The following is a 20,696-nucleotide window of genomic DNA, read 5'->3' as shown; positions in this document are numbered from 1 at the left end:
ATGAATGGGTCTGTGTGCTGTCAGTTATTTTAATGGACAGCACACGGACGAGTATTACGCTCGTCTGAATAAGCCCTTATACAGACTCCAGACCAAATGACTATTCCTTTATACACATCCATAGAAAATACTACTATCCCCATATACAGACCCCAGGCCAGACTAATATCCCCTACACAGACCATAGAACAGAAAACTCTCGCCTACACAGACCCAAGACCAGACTGTTATCTCCTATATACAGACACCAGACCAGACTACTATCCCATTTACAGAGCCCAGAGTACTATCCCCTATAGAAACCCCAGTCCAGACTACTATCCCCATTTATAGACCCCAGACCAGACTACTATCCCATACACAGACCGCTGAGCCGACTACTCTTCCCTACACAGACCCCAGACCACACTGCTATCCCCTATACAAACCGCAGACCAAGCTACTATCCCATATACAGACCCCAGACTAGATTACTATCCCCTACAGAGACCCAGAAACTAATATCCCCTATACAGACCCCAGTTCAGACTACTATCCCTATACAGACCCCAGTCCAGACTACTATCCCCATTTATAGACCCCAGACCAGACTACTATCCCATACACAGACCGCAGAGCCGACTACTCTTCCCTACACAGACCCCAGACCACACTGCTATCCCCTATACAGACCGCAGACCAAGCTACTATCCCATATACAGACCCCAGACTAGATTACTATCCCCTACATAGACCCAGAAACTAATATCCCCTATACGGACCCCAGTCCAGACTACTATCCCTATACAGACCCCAGTCCAAACTGCTATCCTCTTTACAGACCCCCCACAAACCATATACTGTTTTGTCAATCGGCGCCCAGTATGGGCAGTTTATCTACCCATGTAAAGGGATCCTCAAGGTTCGTTTACAGTGAGGAGTCGTCCATTTCTTTGTGCAATCATTTTCATGATATTTGATCACAACCAGGAATTTCACTTAAGTAAAAAATGCTTACTTTTCTAAGAACATTTGCTTAGATACCAGTTTTCCCAGGATTATATATATATATATATATTTTGTCTGCTATATATATATATATATATATATATATACAGTGACTTCTAAACCAATATGCAGTATTGTACTCTTGCGCCTGCATTTATCCGGAAGTGTTTATGCATACTATATAGCACTTATGAAGGTTATACTGTATCTTAGATATTTTATTTGCTCTTACTGTACTATTCCACCCAGTACAATGCATTTACTGGCTGGTAAAGGTATGAAGGAGCATTCTAGCTTTACAGTACACAAGATTTAAACGTCATAAACCTGCCGTGTCGACAATTTGGACATTCAGCCGCCATAGTTGACTGCATTGTTTATGAAGGTCAAGAGGCAGGAGATAGTTAGAGACTTCCTTTGGACATACAGTAGAGACTCATGTATACTCAGTTTATTAGGTACACCAACCTAGCAGTTTAACAGTAAAGAAATTGCCACCATTGCTTGGGTTGGACTGTCATTAAAACGGCTTATTTGGAGAACTGTGTTTCCAATGCAAAAGGAAATGCATTTGATTGGCTATCACGAAAACCTAAAACATCTTAATGACGTCATGGGCACAGGAGTGTTAAGAAGATATTATGTATGCGTTTGCTTAGCATTTCGTTGTATTAAATTAAGGTCATTGTTAAAAGTAGTTAAATGGACAGATAGCAAAACATGTGCCCCATGTAAGTTTCTGTTCACACTAGCGTTATGGCTCATCGACTAAAGCCATTAACTTTCAAAGGGTCTGTCAGGGTTCTATCGGAGTACCATTTAGAAAGAAAGAATAGTGCTGTAGACTGCCCAATTCTTGCAGACGAAACCCGGAAAGTTAAACGGAACCCCCAATGGACCTTCATAATGCAATCCTAAATAATTAAAGACAGTGTTAAAAAGCACCTACCCCATTCCCCAATAGTAAAAAATTTATAAAATAGTAACACACATTTCTCTTATGCCGACCCTTTCGTTAATGGTGTTCAATGTCAAAATATACCCACCTGTTCCCATCCCTCTCGAGTGCTAATACAGACAATGTCCTGACGCCTGGACCAGTGTCAGGATGATATCTGCAGCGCCCAGGAGTGAAGAGAAAACACAATTTGCCTATGAGGCAACTAACCCTATTTTCCGCACTATTAACAGAAGGTATTGGGTTTTTCTATTCACATATTTCCTAATAATGAAAATACCCTTTATTAAAGGCACGTAGCTTATATTCTAAAGACAACCCATGAGCCAGAAACGTTATCACTCATATAGATGTAATGGTCAGTCTCTGCTAACAGCAGTAGAAATAATATACTGTCTATACTAGAGGGAAGCGTCTGCAGACCGCTATCACAGATTTGATTCTGAGCTGATGGAATGTTAAAAATTACAAAACAAAGCCCCCCGAAATGTTTCACCGACATGGCATCCTCAGGGGTACTATGGGGCAATGGTGACGGAAACAGCAAGTCTGAAGCTTTTAAAACCTTGTAGAACTTTAGGAGGAATGAAGAGAGTTCAGTATCTGCATGTCTTTGGTCTGTATTAAAGAAGGTCTGTTGTGAGGTCTATATTAAGACGGCTCTGTATTAAAAGTGGTCTGTTGGGCGGTCTATACTAGGGTTATGGTCCGTGGTCTGTATTTAATTAGAGGCAAGTGTTATCAGATCTGTTTTTCCTTAGGGGGTCTGTTTTTTTTTAGGGTATCTGGGGTCTATGAGGAGTCTGTATTTATTTAGATGGTCTGTATATATTTAGGGCTGTAATGAAGGAGTTCATATGCATTACTGTGATGCAAATGCCGTTATTTGGAGCGTGTCCTCCATAAATGGGCGGAGCATAAGGCCAACAAAAACCGTCTATAGACAAGAAGAATATATTACATTTTATGCATAGACAATATTCGGCAATGAAAATGATTTAGCAACTTTCATGATTTTTAGTACTGAATGTATTTTCGAGAAGTCCTTTAATGGTGAAAGGGCTGTGCAGCAGTAAAAGTGTTAACGTAACCCACAAGAAAGTTGTAAGGTTTCTGATTACAACAGGAAGGAGTGTACTTACAACATACGCATCAGGTTTCAAAGTTTCAAAGGCTGCATAGCTATGCCGAGGTAATTCACAAGCTGCATATCACAAGCTGACGATCTAGGGAAGGTAAGGCCGTCATTCCTGAAATAATAATGCTGATAGTCAAAGGTAAAAGTGTTATATATATATATATATTACCTGAGAGGATGTAACTTCAAAACTGGCAGCGCATCGGTCATGGCGATTTTGCGGTAGTAGATGTTAGGACTAGACTTACAGTATAGCGAACAGTTATAAAATGTACTGAATGGAACTTTTCACCTACCGTCAACAGGTCTGTGACAACAAAGCATGGAGGTTGGATCCACTTCAGACAACGTATATGACAAGAACTTTGATGCAAGGAAATATCTGGATATGTTCTATGCGGTAGACCCCAAAACCCAGAAAATTGATAAAGAGTCAATATTTTTGCTGACGTTTCTGAGTAATGTTTTTACTTCAGGTATGTAAGAATTGTTATCATGTATCCATCAAAACATCGAATTCACAATGCAGCAAGAATGATTTACGCCTCATGAACACGACCGTGTGCGCCGGCCGAGTCCCGTCAGTGACCCGAGGAAAGATAGGAAAGATAGGACAAGATCGGAGACTCGGATCATTTTTCACTAACCCGTTTCACCCGCTAATGTGAATGGGTCTGTGAAGACAATCGGGTGCCACTCGGATGCCGTCAAAAACGGCCCGAGTGGCACAATGGTCGTGTGCTCGAGGCGTTAGTATCGGTCGGTATATAATACCTGGTGTCAGAGGCGAGTTTACTGACAGATTACAAAAGAACATGTTTTTTGGTCTATAATTTTACTAACTCCTGTTGCAGATAACATAGAAACATTATCTTATTTATAAACTCATAGACGTCTTGGCAAGGGGGATATCCATGACACTAAATTGTCTTTTGGATAAAAAAAAGAGGCAAATATTATAAGGATATGTTAAGATGTAGTGTAAACACTGCAGATTTCCCAAAACTAATTTAGTAGTACAGTAGCAGTAGAGTGGATGGGATTTGAACAAATCTCATCCACACGCTGCGTAAAAATCAGCCGAAAAAACATTAAAACAGTTTTTTAATCCGCAGCATGTCAATCGCTGCTTCTTTAATGTGGATTTCCCCCATTGAATTTAATGGGAGGGAAAACACGCAACAAATAGCAAATGTTGCGATTATTGCGGTGGAAACGCTGCGATTCCACCATAGAAATCGCAACTCAGGAAAGAAAAAGAAGCAGTTTTTGTTTTAAAATGAATAAAAAGGTTCATACTAAGGCCTCATGCACATGGTCGTGCCCGTGGACAGCCACCCGCATTTTCGGCCCGTGCTCCCATATAAAGTATGGGAGCACGGTCAGTAAAAAGCAAAAGATAGGACATGTCCGCCATTACGGACGAATTCTATGGTCGTGTGCATGGGGCCTTAACCCCAGGCGTTGTCATAGCGACACTTTCTTCTGTTCTCCGTGCAGTCTGGCCCCCTAGGATAAAGTTTCATCCCATGTGACTGCTGCAGCCAATCACAGGCTGCATTGGTTACATGAGCTGCAGCATCATCCCAGGAGGCCGGACTGCACGGAGAACAGAAGAAAGTGTCGCTATGACAACGCCTGGGGGTAACAGAGGGACGCATCACCATGACAAGGGAGACCCGGGTAATTATAAACTTTTTTTATCTTCAACAGCAGTGGACATTCCGCTTGAAAAACGACACCACAATTTAGTGCGGTTTTCGAGCGGAATTGGCTGCAGGTTCCAGGACGGATACAGTGTGAACTTTTACGCAGTGTATCTACCCTGTGTGAACATGGCCTGAATATGAAAAACTACAGTACCTTTTATGTATTTATTGGTCTTCTATTCTGATAATGTTGTTGCACAACATGATTTGCAATATAAATTGGGAAAGACCTATGTTTCAAAAAGAAGGAAGTGTCTGGTTTTAACAATTTAATGACCAGGAATTAAAAGGCCTGACTTTTAGCAGCCATAACTTTTTTCTTTTTTCATTGATGTGGCTGTATGCAGGAGAAATTTTTATTTTTTTATGGTTTGCTGGTAGAAAGAATTTACTGTGTAAGTTATATCATTTATTTTCGTGGCGTGAATATAGGAAAAAGTGATTTTCAGCATTGCTTTTTTTGTTTATTTTATATCCTGTTCACCTTTTTATGCTAAATAGCCTGTTAATTTAATTATTCAGGTTATTACGGTCGTGTAGATACCTAATATGAGTAGGGTTTTTTTTGTAATGGATGGGCAATAAAATATATATTTTTTTGTTACATTTTTTTTTCATTCCCTTGAAGGAATAACTTTATTTACAACTTTATTTTATACTTATAATGTATTAGCATACGCCTGTATGCTAATACATTACACTGTGTCACTATTAGGGTATGTTCACACGCACTGTTTTCAGATGTAATTCCGGCGTTTTACGCCTCGAATTATGCCTGGAAAAACAGCTCCATTACGCCTACAAACATCTGCCCATTGCTTTCAATGGGTTTTACGATGTTCTGTTCCTACGAGGTGTCATTTTACACGTCGCTGTAAAAAGACGGCGCGTAAAAAGACGCTCGCGTCAAAGAAGTGCATGTCACTTCTTGGGACGTTTTTGGAGCCATTTTTCATTGACTCCATTGAAAAACAGCTCCAATAACGTCCGTAAAATATGCGGCGAAAAACGCGAGTGGCTACAAAAACGTTTGTAAATCAGGAGCTGTTTACGCCTGAAAACAGCTCCGTATTTTCAGACGTATTTTGCTAAGCCGTGTGAACATACCCTTACACAGGCTGCTGTTAGAGCAAGACATAGACAGTGGGCAATCGTTAAGGGGTAAAAAATTTATAATTTCTAGGCATATGTAATGTTTTGTGATAAATGTTGAGGCAAATGAAAGGTGAATTTGTTTTTTTGATGACTCGTGTATCATAAATCTTACACTATGCACTTGCCATGGATACAGTTTTAGGGCTCATGCCCATGGCAGAGCTGTGTACACGGAGCCCCTTCGGCAGTGCACACTAGTGCACTATTATAGAGTCCAGTGGGTTGCCATATATTCAGAGATATTCTCCTCTAGAAGCAAATCTTTGTATGGAATTCGACAAAAAAATGCATGTATGCCTTTGTATGAACTCGGGGGCATACAAAGGTACAGTAGAGGCCCCATGAAATTCTCTGGGAACCATAATACGGCTCCAAACAAAACGGAGTCATAATAAGGCTGTGTGTATTGACCCTAACAATAATTGTATTTCTGAAATATAGGAACATTGGATATTCTAAAGTATAATCTTCATTATAAACTACTGAGGAAATAAATGTCATCACTGCATTTGAGCAATAACAGGAATCTCATAAAGGGAACTACTGTTTACCACTTAGTAGGGCACTGCATTTTAACATACTGCAGAGGAAGGTAACAAATATATGCTGCTTCTGGCCCTTGAAAATCAGCAAAATGTCTAAAATGTGGAATACTTCACTCAGTTTTGAAAATCTCATAAATTACACACCAGATTATTTTATCTCTGCTCCGAGATCACGGTTTTAGCATTTAGCCAGCATTGTGCAATGGACTGAAATGAGGATCTTCTTATACATTCTTTCACACTGCTGCATTATTGTGAAGCCAAGTGAAAAACATCACCAAAGTAAAGGTCCTCTTACATGGTGTGACGTGGGTTGTTTAAATGAGTGCCAATCAACGAGACAGCTTGTTGATCGGCGCTCGTTTGGTCTTTTCACACGGAGCTATGTATGGGAGCTATGTATTACTATGATCGCTCATCCCCATACATTTCTATCATGTCGGCAGCATGTCTCCTTGTTTACACAGGGAGATTTGCTGCTGACAATGATAATATTTTCTGCTGCTTGTTCATCGGCTGATCGTTGCTAAGAGCAATCATCGGGAACAAGCGTTCTGTGAACTCTTGTTTGCCATATAATTGGCCAGTGTAAAAGGGTAAGAGTAAAGCACCCCATATACATAAGGCTAAGCTCATCCTACTGTTGATATACATTTACCTCTCTTCCGTCAGAGGAAGAGAGGATCAAAAGATTAAACGGAAAGAAACCGCTCCATTAGAACTACCATTGATTACAATGGTAATTCTTTTGTTTCAGTTGCTTTCCGTTTGTCTCCGTTCGCTAGGTTTCCGTTTTTTTTTAGATGGGAGCAAAAGTGCAGTCTGCAGAACTTTTGTTTCCATAAAAAAACCTGAAACCTAGCAAACGGAAAGCAACTGATACAAAAGAATTACCATTGAAATCAATGGTAGTTCTAACGGAGCTGTTGCTTTCCGTTTAATCTTTCAATCCTTTCTTCCTCTGAGGGAAGAGAGGTAAACGTATACTAACGCTAGTGTGAAAGAAGCCTAAGATAGCTGCCAGCCAACCAGCTCTGTTCGCCCAACTCCCCATAATCAACATCAAATAACATAAATGCAACATGGCTGATCCTTTTTTCTCTTAATAATTATGTTCCAGTGGGGTTCTTTTTTTTGCACGCTTACACATCCTTAGATAGTCAATGGATAAATCTTAAGTAACTAGATTTTCTAAAAACATTTGATATGTTATAGAGGGGGGTTCCGTGTGCTGATACCCCCACCGTCACTGAAACTACGGTGGGGGTATCAGAAATAGAGCGCTCAGAAGTAGAGCGTTCGGCTGTGATCAGAACTCCTTGTCAGGCTAAAGACAGGCTCACGTAGATTGTCCAAGAGCTCATTTTCACCCTAATCACAGCCGGAGGTACAGGGCGCTCAGCTGAGCACTTTTGCCATTCAGTTCCCAGATTCCATTTAAAGGCTATGTAAACCTTTGAAAGTGTTTTGTTTTTTATAAAAATGGCAGTCAGTGTGTTTGGTGCAACTTTCAAATTAGTTTTAATTAAAAATTATGTTTACTTTTTTAGATACAGCAGCTCTGTATCCTGTATACAGAGCAGCTGTATCCTTCGCTAAGACTTGAATCCGTCAGTCCCTATGAACCTCGATGTGATGGATAACAGGTGGATACTGCGTGTCCTGCGGTCCTGACAGGTAGAGGATTTAGCGAACAATACAGCTGCTCTGTATACAGCATCATACACTTCTCATCGTTACCGCCCAGCTTCTGGCAGTGCACAGACACACAGCTTGTTCTCGCGAGATCACGCTGTGACGTCACTCACTTCCTCCCACAGGAACTTCATCGCGTCGGACGCGCAAGGACAAGCTGTGTGTCTGTGCACTGCCAGAAGCTGGATGGTAACGATGAGAAGTGAATGATGCTGATTCGTCAGCATCATACACTTCTATTCACAACGCCCAGCTAGTAAAACAAGTAAACACGCCCAGATGTTACAAACACAATACAGTTGGAAATAAGAGAAAACACGCCCAGTTGTCCATTAGAAAGGCTCATTTGCATAAATATAAAATTGCTCATAACTTGGCCAAAAATTATCGTTTAAAAAAAAAAACAACACGTTACTGTTATCTACATTGCAGCGCCAATCACATGCAATAGGAGATAGTGATTTGATAATCTGCTGACAGAGCCTCTTTAAGCATTGTAAAGAAGTATAAACATATGGTTTAAAATTAGAGAAAGGGGCCCATTTTCGATAAAAAAAAGACAGAATATTCTTTGGGCAGTATATTTGGTGGTATTATGTGGGCTACATATGATAATCTTATTTTGGCACTATATGGAGGTATTATATAGGCTATATTTGCAATATTATGTGGACACAGTCTGGGAGTATTACATAAGCATTGTAAAGCGGTATAAGCATGCAGCTTACGTGAAAAATGGTCTAAAAATGGAGAGGAGGGGGACATTTTCTATAAAAGTGGCCCTGCCTGGTTGAACTTTAGCAAGAGATACAATATTTTTTTAACAATAGCAACTCAGATACCAGCACCTGCAGAAGTCATTCTCTTACTACTACAATAAGCCTTTGTTTTTATGCCCCACATCTTGGGTAAGGGTTGCATTTAAGATATTAGGTTTTTGCACAACACTTGTTTTGTGACATAACGTAAACCAGTGTTCCGTCAATAACTACTGACATTTATTAATGACTAAACTGAAAAAAATTGTTTTAGAGCCCAAGGCAAACATGCTGCAATGTGCACATACTACAAGACATTCCTGTCAGCGTGACAGTGCTAGAAGTGATGAACTTAATTTCAGCAACAGAAGCTTTTTCAACCAATGATTTTAACCTGTTTTGACGGTAAATGTGAATACTTCAGTTCTCATCACATCTGTTACTCCAATCATGGAAATAACATATACAATATTTTTTTTATTCTCAATTTTTTTCTACTTCAAAAAACAAAAATCTTCAAGGGATACTAAAGTTTTTATAAATATCACAAATTTCTTCATTTCCCGTTTCTTATACAGCACCAACATATTCGGCAGTGCTGTACAGAGTTTGTCATTATTCACATCAGTCCCTGTCCCTAATGGGGCTTACAATCTAATTTCCCCTTGTCCGGTATCACACACAGCATTTTGTAGTGTTTTCGGTGAAATTTTTTTTTTCCCTTACTAAAACGCTGGGGCTAGATGTTTGTTTAAAGGCTATAGTAAAATATGTCCAGAAACATAATGTTTTTTGGGGGTTTTTGCAGCGGTTTTTGGATCAGTGGTATTTTTATCAGTATGCACTAGATATGGAGCTTTTTCTGTCATTTTCTCCACAGGCTTCTTGATAGAAGTTAAAAGAACAAAAAATAAAAAAAACACCAAAAACCGAAGAGAAAAAAAATACTGTACATATAAATGCTATTTTTGTATGCGTTTTAAAAAGAAATAATTTATAATAATAATTTAAGGAGACTTATTTAAGATACACACTAGGGACAATTTCATAGGAAAGCCAATAAACCTGTCGGTATGTTTTCGGAGTGTGGAAGGATACAAAAGTACCCGAAGAAAACCTGCAGAGTGGGAACATACACACTCCATGCATATGTTGCACTTGGTCGGATTCGAACTCTGACCCGAGGGCTTCATATGGTAGTTTCTGTTAAATTTTGGTCTGTGGATGTAAGTAAAACCCATAGGTATCCATGTGCATATATTGTGTAATATAGCAAGACGTACATAAAGAAACATGGCACCACAAAAGCTGCAGTCTCTGAGCTCAACCCTCGGGGACAGAATTGTAATAGATACTTTATTACGACGTTAGAGTACTAAATGCGCCCTATTTCTTTTCCAGTATATTTCTTAAAGAGAAGCATAGCAGTGCTGTTTGTTTAACACGAGCTGAGTATGTTTGGGCCGTTGTTTAGATACAGAGCCCACAGGCTGCAGATGATACGCATGGAACTTTACACTCTTCTGTGGATCCATTGACGTCACTCATTATACTAGTAAAAAGTTGGTGAGGAAGGTTAGCACTTCTGTACATTTGTGAAATAGGCAAATATGGCCGCCAGCCCCAGCACTGGAGCATGGATTGCTAGGTACCGTAAGTTAAATAGAAAGCCAGGGAGGGATCAGCATATTGTCTCCCCTTTAGAATGTTGTTTTTAAATCATTTACAGTTAGGACCAGAATTATTTGGACAGTGACACAAGTTTTGTCATTTTAGCTGTTTACCAAAACATATTAAATATACAGTTATATAATCAATATGGGCTTAAAGTGCAGACTCTCAGCTTTAATTTGAGGGTATTCACATCCTAATTTGAGGAAGGGTTTAGGAATTACAGCTCTTTAATATGTAGCTGCCTCTTTTTTAAGGGACCAAAGGTAATTGGACAATTATCTCAAATGATATTTAATGGTCTGCATGGGCTACTCCCTCGTTAATCCATCATCAATTAAGCAGGTAAAAGGTCTGGAGTTGATTCCTGGTGTGGCATTTGCATTTGGAAGCTGTTGCTGTGAACCCACAACATGAGGTGAATGGAGCTCTCACTGCAAGTGAAACAGACCATCGTTAGGCTGAAAAAAATGAAGAAATTCATCAGAGAGAGAGCACAAATGGTAGGGGTGGCCAAATCAACAGCTTGGTACATTCTTGAAAAAAAAGAGTGCACTGGTGATCTCGTGAATTGCAAAAGGCCTGGACATCCACGGAAGACAGTGGTGGATGATCGCAAAATCCTTTCCATGTTGAAGAAAAACCCCTTCACAACATCTACTCAAGTGAAGAACATTCTCCTGGAAGTAGGTGTATCAGTATCTAAGTCTACCATAAAGAGAAGATTTCATGAGAGCAAATTCAGAGGGTTTACCACAAGATGCAAACCATTAATCAGCCTCAAAAATAGAAATGCCAGATTAGACTTTGCCAAACAACATCTAAAGAAGCTGGCCCAGTTCTGGAACAGCATGAAACTAAGATCAACCTGTACCAGAATGATGGGAGGAAGAAAGTATGGAGAAGGCTTGGAACGGCTCGTGATCAAAAGCACACCACATCCTCTGTTAAACATGGGGGAGGCAGTGTGATGGCATTGGCATGCATGGCTGTCAAAGGCATGGGGTCACTAGTGTTTATTGATGATGTGACTGAAGACAGAAGCAGCCAGATTATTTCTGAAGTGTTCAGGGATTTATTTTCTGCTTAGATTCAACCAAATGCAGCAGGGTTGATTGGACGACGGTTCACAGTACAGATGGACAATGACCCAAAACATACTGTGAAAGCAACCCAGGAGTTTTTTAAGACAAAGAAGTGGAATATTCTGCAATGGCCAAGTCAATCACCAGATCTCAACCCGATCGAGCTGCATTTCACTTGCTTAAGACAAAACTTAAGGCAGAAAGACCCACAAACAAGCAACAACTGAAGACAGCTGCAATAAAGGCAAAGCATCACAAAGGAGGAAACCCAGCGTTTAGTGATGTCCATGGGTTCCAGACTTCAGGCAGTCATTGCCTGCAAAGGATTTTCTACAAAGCATTAAAAAAAACATTTTATTTATGGTGATGTTATTTGTCCAATTACTTTTGAGCCCCTGAAATGAGGAGGCTGTGTAGAAAGATGGCTGCAATTCCTAAAAGTTTCACAGGAGATTTTTGTTCAACCCCTTGAATTAAACCTGAAAGTCTACACTTCAATTGCATCTCAGTTGTTTCATTTCAAATCCAATGTGTTGGCATGCAGAACCCAAATCATGAAGATTGTGTCACTGTCCTAATAATTCTGGACCTAACTGTAGCTTTGGAGATCCACTAAACAAACAACTGAAAATATCTTACACACAAACCTGTAACATTCCCAAGTAAGCAAATATTATATAAAACTAGCCAACCCCTTTATTGGAGATTGGTGAAGATTTCCCGAGACCTTCAATGTTATCCACCAAATTGCTTAGGAATGCTCAAATATTTTTTTGAGCTTAAAATTCAATGTGTTGTCTAAACAAATTATTAAGATATTCATTCAGCTCATCAGCAATTCAAGTAAGTTATGTAAAAACACCTATACGTTAACAACCATATCATTATCCATAGGAGAAATATTGTATTAGTTAGTGCCAGGGGCATAGCTGAAAGCTCCTGGACCCCGATGCAAAAGTCTGTAACCTAACATGTGGCATTTATATTACTGGTATCGTATGTTTCACAGGGACCCTTGCACCCCTAAGGCACAAGGGTCCAGGTGTGTAACTGCTACTGCTTCTTCCCCTTTATCTACACCCCTGGCTACTGCTGGGAAAACTAAATATATTAAGTAATTTATCAGTCCAATAGCGGAATGAGCACAGAAATTGACAACCATTTTTCTGAGCCTGAAATGTGTACACAACAGTTGTCGGCTCTCTTTTCCTGTCATACAAAGTGCAGGAGGTGTCAATAGACATAGACAAAAAGCATCTCTGAGGATTTAGGCACACTGCTATCTTACGGCTCCATACAGAGCCATGATATTGCATCCATAGGAGTCTATGGGGCCCAACTGTACCGTATGTTTCCAGATTTATATGCATGCAATCACAGTTTTTTTCCCTATAAATCCAATAGAAAAAAAGTGCCATGTTTCATCGGATGTTGTATTTTGGAGAAAAGGGTAAAAATATTTCACAATGCATGTACCATCCTAAGGCATAATAAGAATAACTGTAATGACAGGGATAGGGAAACAGACCAGTGAGCCCTAATCTACCCGCCACTTAGGCGACGGGGTACAACTGGGCGACGGTCCCTACACTCAGTAAGTGCATGACAGACAACAGACAAGGAAACACAGAACAAAGGGAAGCGGGGCAGTTGCCCACGGCAACACCGTGAGCAACAAGAGTAGTAAACGAGCCAAGTCAAACCAGGAGAGTACGAGGTGCCAAACGCAGAGCAGGAGAGTAGTGAACAAGCCGAATCAAACCAGGAGTGTACAAGGTACCAAACGCAGAGCAGAAGAGTAGTCAGTAAGCCAGGGTCAATATGAAGCAGGGACAAGTAGTTCAAGAAGCTGCAGCAGGGCCAGGAAACCAACAGAGAAGAATCACAAGCAAGGAGGAACAGGAAAGGCAGGTATAAATAGACGGAGGGCGGGAGCTAGCTCCGTCTGGCTAGGCTGTGATAGGCTCTCCCACTCCTAAGCCTGCCATCCTGAGTGGTGGAAGATGGAGTCAGTCTCACAGACATAGAAGCAGGTGCAGACTGATTACCTATGGGGGTGGATACAGAAGCTGTGCCTGGCAGATCCTTAACAATAACATTTAATAAAATTAGTTAGCTGAACATTTTTTTTTAAAGGAATGTGTCATTGAGAAAATGATCTATAGTTTCTATATGTTTTTATCTTAAACATATTTTTTAACACTTTTTAGGGATATTTTTTAACCGCTTCCCGACCGCCCACTGTATATTCACGTCGGCACTTGCTGGGCTCTGTGCAGTGCCGACGTGTATTCACGGTGGGTGTTAAAAGCGCGATCCGGGTGTCTCAGAGTAGCGCTGACACCCGGATCGCGCTGTTATCACCTGCCTCTGGTCCCGGAGATATGATCGGGACCTGATTAGATCAGGTCCCGGTCATGTGATCGCAGGGAAAGTGTGTTGTAGCAACGAACTGGAAAGTTTGTTGCTATAACAAACTGGAAAGTTTGTTGCTACAACAAACTTTCCCGGGTACCGATTGCTGGTGCTGCAGTCGGTTATAAGGCAGAACCGGGGGGCCATATAACAGCCCCCGGGTCTGCCATGCACAGCAGCCTATGAGAACCAGCCAGAGGCTGCGCATTAACGCCTTGGCGCACCACGACTTAATAGCATGTCGTGGTGCGAGGGGTTATATATGGAGCGGGCTCACACGCTGCGCCCGCTCCATATTCTGCAGGTGTCCGCTGTGTATTACAGCTGACACCCGGGACTAACGGACAGGAACAGCGATAGCGCTGTTACAGGAGCCTGTAAAATGACATTATACTGCAATACATTAGTATTGCAGTGTATTCTACCAGCGACCTAATGAAATGATCGCTCGTTCCAGTCCCCTAAAGGGACTTTTGGGAGGTTTCCACTGTTTTGGTACCTCAGGGGTTTTGCATATTCGACATGACACCCGAAAACCATTCCAGCTAAATTTGAGCTCCAAAAGCCAAATATTGTTCCTTCCCTCCTGAGTCCTGCCGTGGGTATATTACCACATATGGCGTATTGCTGTAATCAGGACAAAATGTTTTACAAATTTTGGGGTGATTTTTCTACTTTATTCTTTGTAAAAATTAAACATTTCTATGTTTTATCAGAAAAAAAGTAGATTTTCATTTTCACGGCCTAATTCCACTAAATTCAGCAAAAAAACCATGGGGTCAAAATGCTAACTATACCCCTAGAACAATTCCTTGAGGGGTGTAGTCTTCAAAATAGGGTCAGTTTTGGGGGTTTCCACTGTTTTGCTTACTCCAGGGCGTTGCAAATGGTGCTCCTTCCCTTCTGAGCTCTGCCGTGGGTCCAAACAGCAGTTTAGTACCACATATGGGGTATTGGCATAATCGGGAGAAGTAGCTTTACACGTTTTGGGGTGCTTTTTAATCTTTATTCCTTGCAAATATTATTTTTTTAATATTTTTTCAGAAAAAAAAGTAGATTTTCACTTTCACAGACAAACTCCAATAAATATAGCAAAAGACCTGTGGGGTGAAGATGCTAACTATACCCCTAGATAAATTCCTTGAGGTGTGTAGTTTCCAAAACAGTCTCACTTTTGGGGGATTTCCACTGTTTTGGCACCACAAGACCTCTTCAAACCTGACATGGTGCCTAAAATATATTCTAAGAAAAGAAGGCCCCAAAATCCTCTAGGTGCACCTTTGCTTCTGAGGCCTGTGTTTCGGTCCATTACCCCACTAGGGCCACATGTGGGATATTTCTAAAAACTGCAGAATCTGGGCAATAAATATTGAGTTGCATTTCTCGGGTAAAACCTTCTGTGTTACAGAATTTTTTTTATTACAAATGAATTTCAGCAAAAAAAATAAAATTTGTAAAGTTCACCTCTACTTTGCTTTAATTCCTGTGAAGCGCCTAAAGGGTTAAGAAACGTTCTGAATGCTGTTTTGAATACTTTGAGGGGTGCCGTTTTTAATATGGGGTGATTTATGGGTTCTATCTAGTACATAAGGCCCTCAAAGCCACTTCAGAACTGAACTGGTCCCTGTAAAAATAGCCTTTTGAAATTTTCTTGAAAATTTGAGAAATTGCTGCTAAAGTTCTAAGCCGTGTAACGTCCTAGAAAAATAAAATAATGTTCAAAAAACAATGCAAATATAAAGTAGACATATGGAATATGTAAAATAGTAACTATTTTGTGTGGTATTACTATCTGTTTACAAGCAGATACATTTAAAATGAGAAAAATCATAATTTTTGCAAATTTTCTCTCAATTTTGGTGTTTTTCACAAATAAGCAATGAATTTATTGACCAAATTTTTCCACTAACATAAAGTACAATATGTTACGAGAAAACAATCTCAGAATCGCTTGGATAGGCAAAAGCATTCCAGAGTTATTAACACATAAATTGATACATGTCAGATTTGAGAAAATGGGGCTGGTCATGAAGGTCAAAATGAGCTCGGTCTTGAAAGGGTTAATAACCACAGCAGGAACAGTAGATGACTTTAAAAAAGCTTAGAAAAAATATATATCAGCTCCTATTTGAATATAAAGTATTCTTTTGAATGTGGATCCAATCAAATCGCCACTTTGGTTCAGGAGGGAAATGTTTCCTTTTTAAGGCAAATAAGTTAAAGGGAAAGTGTCACCTATATTTTTTTCATAATTAAAATTAGATTTCATGATTATTTTATAATATTTAATGACAAAGAAAATAATTTAAAAAATCACCCAAAATCCTTAAAAAATAAGTTTACCATAGAAACTCAATTTAAACATTAGGTCATTTTTGATGACACATTCCCTTTAATGCCTTATGGGTTGTTTTTTTAATCTTCCTTTGGATCAATAGGGGGTAAAACAAAGTTTACCCATATCCCTTTCTTTCCTCCCATCCCTTGGTTAAACTTGATGGACATATTTCTGTTTACTAACTATGTAACTATTTCCATGTTATTTTCTATATAAAAAAAATAATCCTGAAATCTTTCAGATTTCACTTTGGCCACTGATCCTCACAATAGACTGACACTTCCTGTTCTGTAGAGATCACTTCTCAGCAGTCATCTATTATCATCACAGGCAGGATTACAATGGATAGTCACACCTACGTGTATATATAGATAACATAGGATTCATCATTAATAATAAATGATTGACACAGCTCTCCTGTCCCACCTCCCACAGAGACCTCGGCACAGGTAAGGGTAAGTACACACTGAACGGCCCTGACGCGGTCACAACACGGCTAACAACGGCGCCGGCACCATGTTCGGTGCGGCTGTCAAACATCCTGTTAGTGGCCGCACATTAATGCTGGTAAACCGCCCCTTTAACTGCAAAATCAATGGGGGCGATTTCAGACGTTTTTTGGCACTGATTCCAATGCGGTTTCCGCATCAAAATCAGTGCCAAAAAACACGATGTGAACTGACCCTAACATGCTTATTGTTTACTATACAACTAATAATAATTAAAAATTGTGATGAGAATTATTCTTTGAACATGACTTTTTTTTATTCCTTAGGTCGTGTAAAAGGTCAAAGCCTCATTGAGATTGGTTCTGGTCCCTCTATACATTATATCCTATCAGCATGTGAAAGCTTTGAAAAGATCTATCTGACTGACTATTTCCAAGGCAACCTAACTGAAATTAAGAAATGGCTAAATAGTGAAAATGATGCATTCGATTGGTCTCCATACTTGAGATTTGTCTGTGACCTTGAAAACAATGGGTAAGTAATGCTTGATAGTAAAGCACCAGAACATTAGTCTGTTTACTGGTATCTTTCCCACTATATGTTATGTTGTTATGTAGAAAATGTAAACCCAGATTAGATTTTTTTTTATTCCGCAGCAATTTGTCATTCAGCTCATAAATATTAGCTGAACCTACTTGTCTGTCAATTTAATGTGTATAGGGGACGGGCCCCCCATGCCTGGTGGCGCTGCTAGCAGCCGCTATGGCTGCTACAGCGGCAGTGATGTCATATTCAATAGTATCAGCGTCTTTACGACGCAGATACTATTTAACACTATGACAGAGCAGGGAGGTATCTCCCTGCTCTGTCATAGACTACAGGCCACATTCGGTTTGCAGCCTATGAGGTATAGGGTCAGGATCCCTGCGCAGGCCGGCGTGATGACGTCACTGGATCACGTCGGCCTACGCAATGATCCTGTCGGCGTTGAGGAGCTGCTCCGTTCGTCGGGGAAACGGAGCCTAGGTGAATATAATTTTTTTTTGTTTGAGAGCGATACTATATACAAGGGAAGTGGGAGCGCTACCTACAAGGGGGGGCTATATAGCACTGTCTACAGGGGGGGCTGTATAGCACTGTCTACAGGAGGGCTGTATAGCACAATCTACAGGGGGGGCTGTATGGCACAATGTACAGGGGGGCTATATGGCACTCTTTGGTATGCTGAAGATGGGTTCATAGGGTTCTATGTGAGCCCAACTTCAGCCCAACAAGGAGTGCCGATCACAGCTGAAGAAGTAGAGCGCTCTGCTGAATGCTTCTGCACCTTCATTTCAGCGACGGTAGGGGTCTCAGAGTTTTAAAAATAGATGCTTCAGAATCTTTATTTTATGGGGAATACAAGATTTACTAAAAACAGAAATGTCGGGAGAGGTGACAGGTCCTCTTTAAAAATTACCAAAGTAAATGAGGCTGAGCTGTAACACGAGACAAAGTCCATGGACAAAAGTGGTGCGGTTCCTGGATAAAAACAGCCATGTTTTTATAATCTCATACATTTCCTTAATTGGGTGCAATTGAGTACATGTAAACTTATATTCGTATCTATGAGATTTAGATGTATTATATTCCATAAACTTCTATGGTTTTTGATATTCATTACAAGGCTTCTAGTAGAAAGAAAGCTCTATTTTCACAGAAATAGAGTTACGTCTGGTGTGGGAGGCCATTATTCACTTTAATAAGGCTGAGATGCAATGCCAGACACAGCCCATGTACAAGAATGGTGCTGTTTCTGAAATACCAACCCTTATTTTTAACCTTAGATAACCCCTTTTAATAGTGTAAAGTAACTTTAGCAATAAACGTTCTAAAACATTGTCATATACTTCTTTTAACATCTAACATAGTTTACAAGTCACTCGGTCAGTGCTCAAGCTAACACAACTAGCTCAGTTATTTCACTGCTGAAATTTACTCCAATTTTCCATTCTAGATCAACCACCAAGGGAAAGGAAGAGAAGATAAGAAGTAGCGTTTCTCTTATGAAGTCCGATATCACCTTGACAAACCCACTACAACCTCATTGCCTTCCTTTGACAGACTGTGTATTAATTGCAGGTTGCATTATTTGTGGGCACAAAACTATTACAGACTTTAAAAATGCTATTAAGAACATTGTATCTCTGGTCAAACCAGGAGGACATCTGATTATCAGTGATTACTTAGGAGCTTCTTATTACATGGTTGGAGAGGCAAAGTTTCCAGTTTTGTCAATTGATGAAAATGTTCTGGAGGAAGCGGTGGTTGAGAGTGGGTGCACAGTTGAAGATCTTCAAACGTTTAAAGACTTAAATTATACAGACAAGGAGTTTGATTGTAAAAATGTGTTCATCCTTCTGGCCCAAAGACTTTAAGGCAAATAGAAGAATCCAGGTGTCCATTGACCATGGACATATATTGATTTAAGGTTATCATTTACCTCTAAATAGCTATAGCATGCCTTAATTTTTGTTTTGACATGCTGGGATTACATTCTCTACAACAATTTCTTCCTATGCAATGATATTGTTACAACTAGAGCCATAAACAAGTGTTTTTTGTAATTGCATGCCTAACCACATGGTGTGCTGTTGAGAAGAAATATGTGCAAGACCCTTTTATTGAGAAAAAAATACCTTAATACTCTGTGATATATATCATATATTTTGATGTGCTAAACAGAAATTGCACAATGTAATGTATTTCCCTCCCATGTCTGAAAGAAGAAAATAAATTAAACCTCCCAGTGTTAGATACAATTGGAGGCATATTACATCTATGAGTTTACATTTAAGTTTGATTTACACTTAAAGAGGTTGTACACATTTGACAATCCCTACTTGTTAGAGGGGCCCTTGACAATAAGTTCATCACAAAGTGTCCCCCTGCTAGGACCCTCAACAATCATCTGTTATCTGTAGGGAAACCTGGCAGTAAGTGCTTGAATTCCCTGCAGCACCACTACAGGGAAAATCAAGAATTACATAGTGCCCTTTCATATCAATGGGTTGTCTGTGTAAGGCAGAACCAGGCAGATCCTCCAAAGTGAGAGATGCTCTTTGTAACTGCTCTCCAATCTGGACAAGAAATGAGGGTCCCTATGTTGTGTTTACATCTGCGTCGTAATAGCCATTAGGTGAAGAATGCTGGATAAAATAGTACCGCATGCTGCGCTACTTTGTCCAGCAAAACTACCGACACCATGACAGAATCCCGACAGAACCTATTAAAGTCAATAGATTCCCTCATGTGCCATTGGTTTCCATCAGGCGATCTATGAAAGAGCAGAACAATAAAAAGCAGAATGCAGATGTGATCGATGCCTTAAAAAAGGATCTACCTATATTAACTCAGAGTTCCCTAGAGTATATATAAGCTGGATTTTCTAAATTGTTTAACCCTTTTAACTTTGCTGTCATACACATAGTAGAGGGTTTTATACTTATCATTTAAAAGTATCACCTAACAGTGCTCTATGTTTTAGGGCATCTATAAGATGCTTTACTTAAGGGTAGTCAGTGTATGCCTGGACACCCACTATATGGCCACCTAATTAGGAAGTCAGGGATCTGGAAGATTCTCTACTACACATGCAAATTAAGTCTTCTTAATGCCTGAGAGAGCAAACATAAGCACTTCTGGCTGCTTAGACTCTTTAAAAAATGAATGAGTCTAAACAGCTGGAAGGAGTGCTCATGTGATCTGGTCTGTCCACCAGGAAGCCCTGAGAGATTTCATGCAACCTTATTTT

The 20,696-nt window shown here is 40.0% G+C and overlaps 1 protein-coding gene across 2 annotated transcripts; it reads left to right on the top strand.

Annotated features, from left to right (window-relative positions):
- Nucleotides 1–3,082: 3,082 nt before the first annotated feature.
- On the top strand, nucleotides 3,083–19,684 carry LOC142661374 (nicotinamide N-methyltransferase-like). 2 transcript variants are annotated; one of them, XM_075838754.1, is made up of 3 exons: nucleotides 3,083–3,559; nucleotides 17,230–17,437; nucleotides 18,900–19,684. In XM_075838754.1, the coding sequence occupies exons 1-3, from the start codon at nucleotides 3,406–3,408 to the stop codon at nucleotides 19,318–19,320; spliced, it is 783 nt and encodes a 260-aa protein (XP_075694869.1). In that variant the 5' UTR covers nucleotides 3,083–3,405; the 3' UTR covers nucleotides 19,321–19,684. The 2 variants fall into 2 exon arrangements, with proteins under 2 accessions (XP_075694869.1, XP_075694870.1); XM_075838755.1 differs by lacking the exon at nucleotides 3,083–3,559 and adding an exon at nucleotides 4,702–4,766.
- The last annotated feature ends 1,012 nt before the right edge of the window (nucleotides 19,685–20,696 follow it).

This window comes from Rhinoderma darwinii, chromosome 10 (assembly GCF_050947455.1).
Source record: "Rhinoderma darwinii isolate aRhiDar2 chromosome 10, aRhiDar2.hap1, whole genome shotgun sequence".
NCBI classification, from domain to species: Eukaryota; Metazoa; Chordata; class Amphibia; order Anura; family Rhinodermatidae; genus Rhinoderma; species Rhinoderma darwinii.
This window is presented reverse-complemented; position numbering and strand designations above follow the sequence as displayed.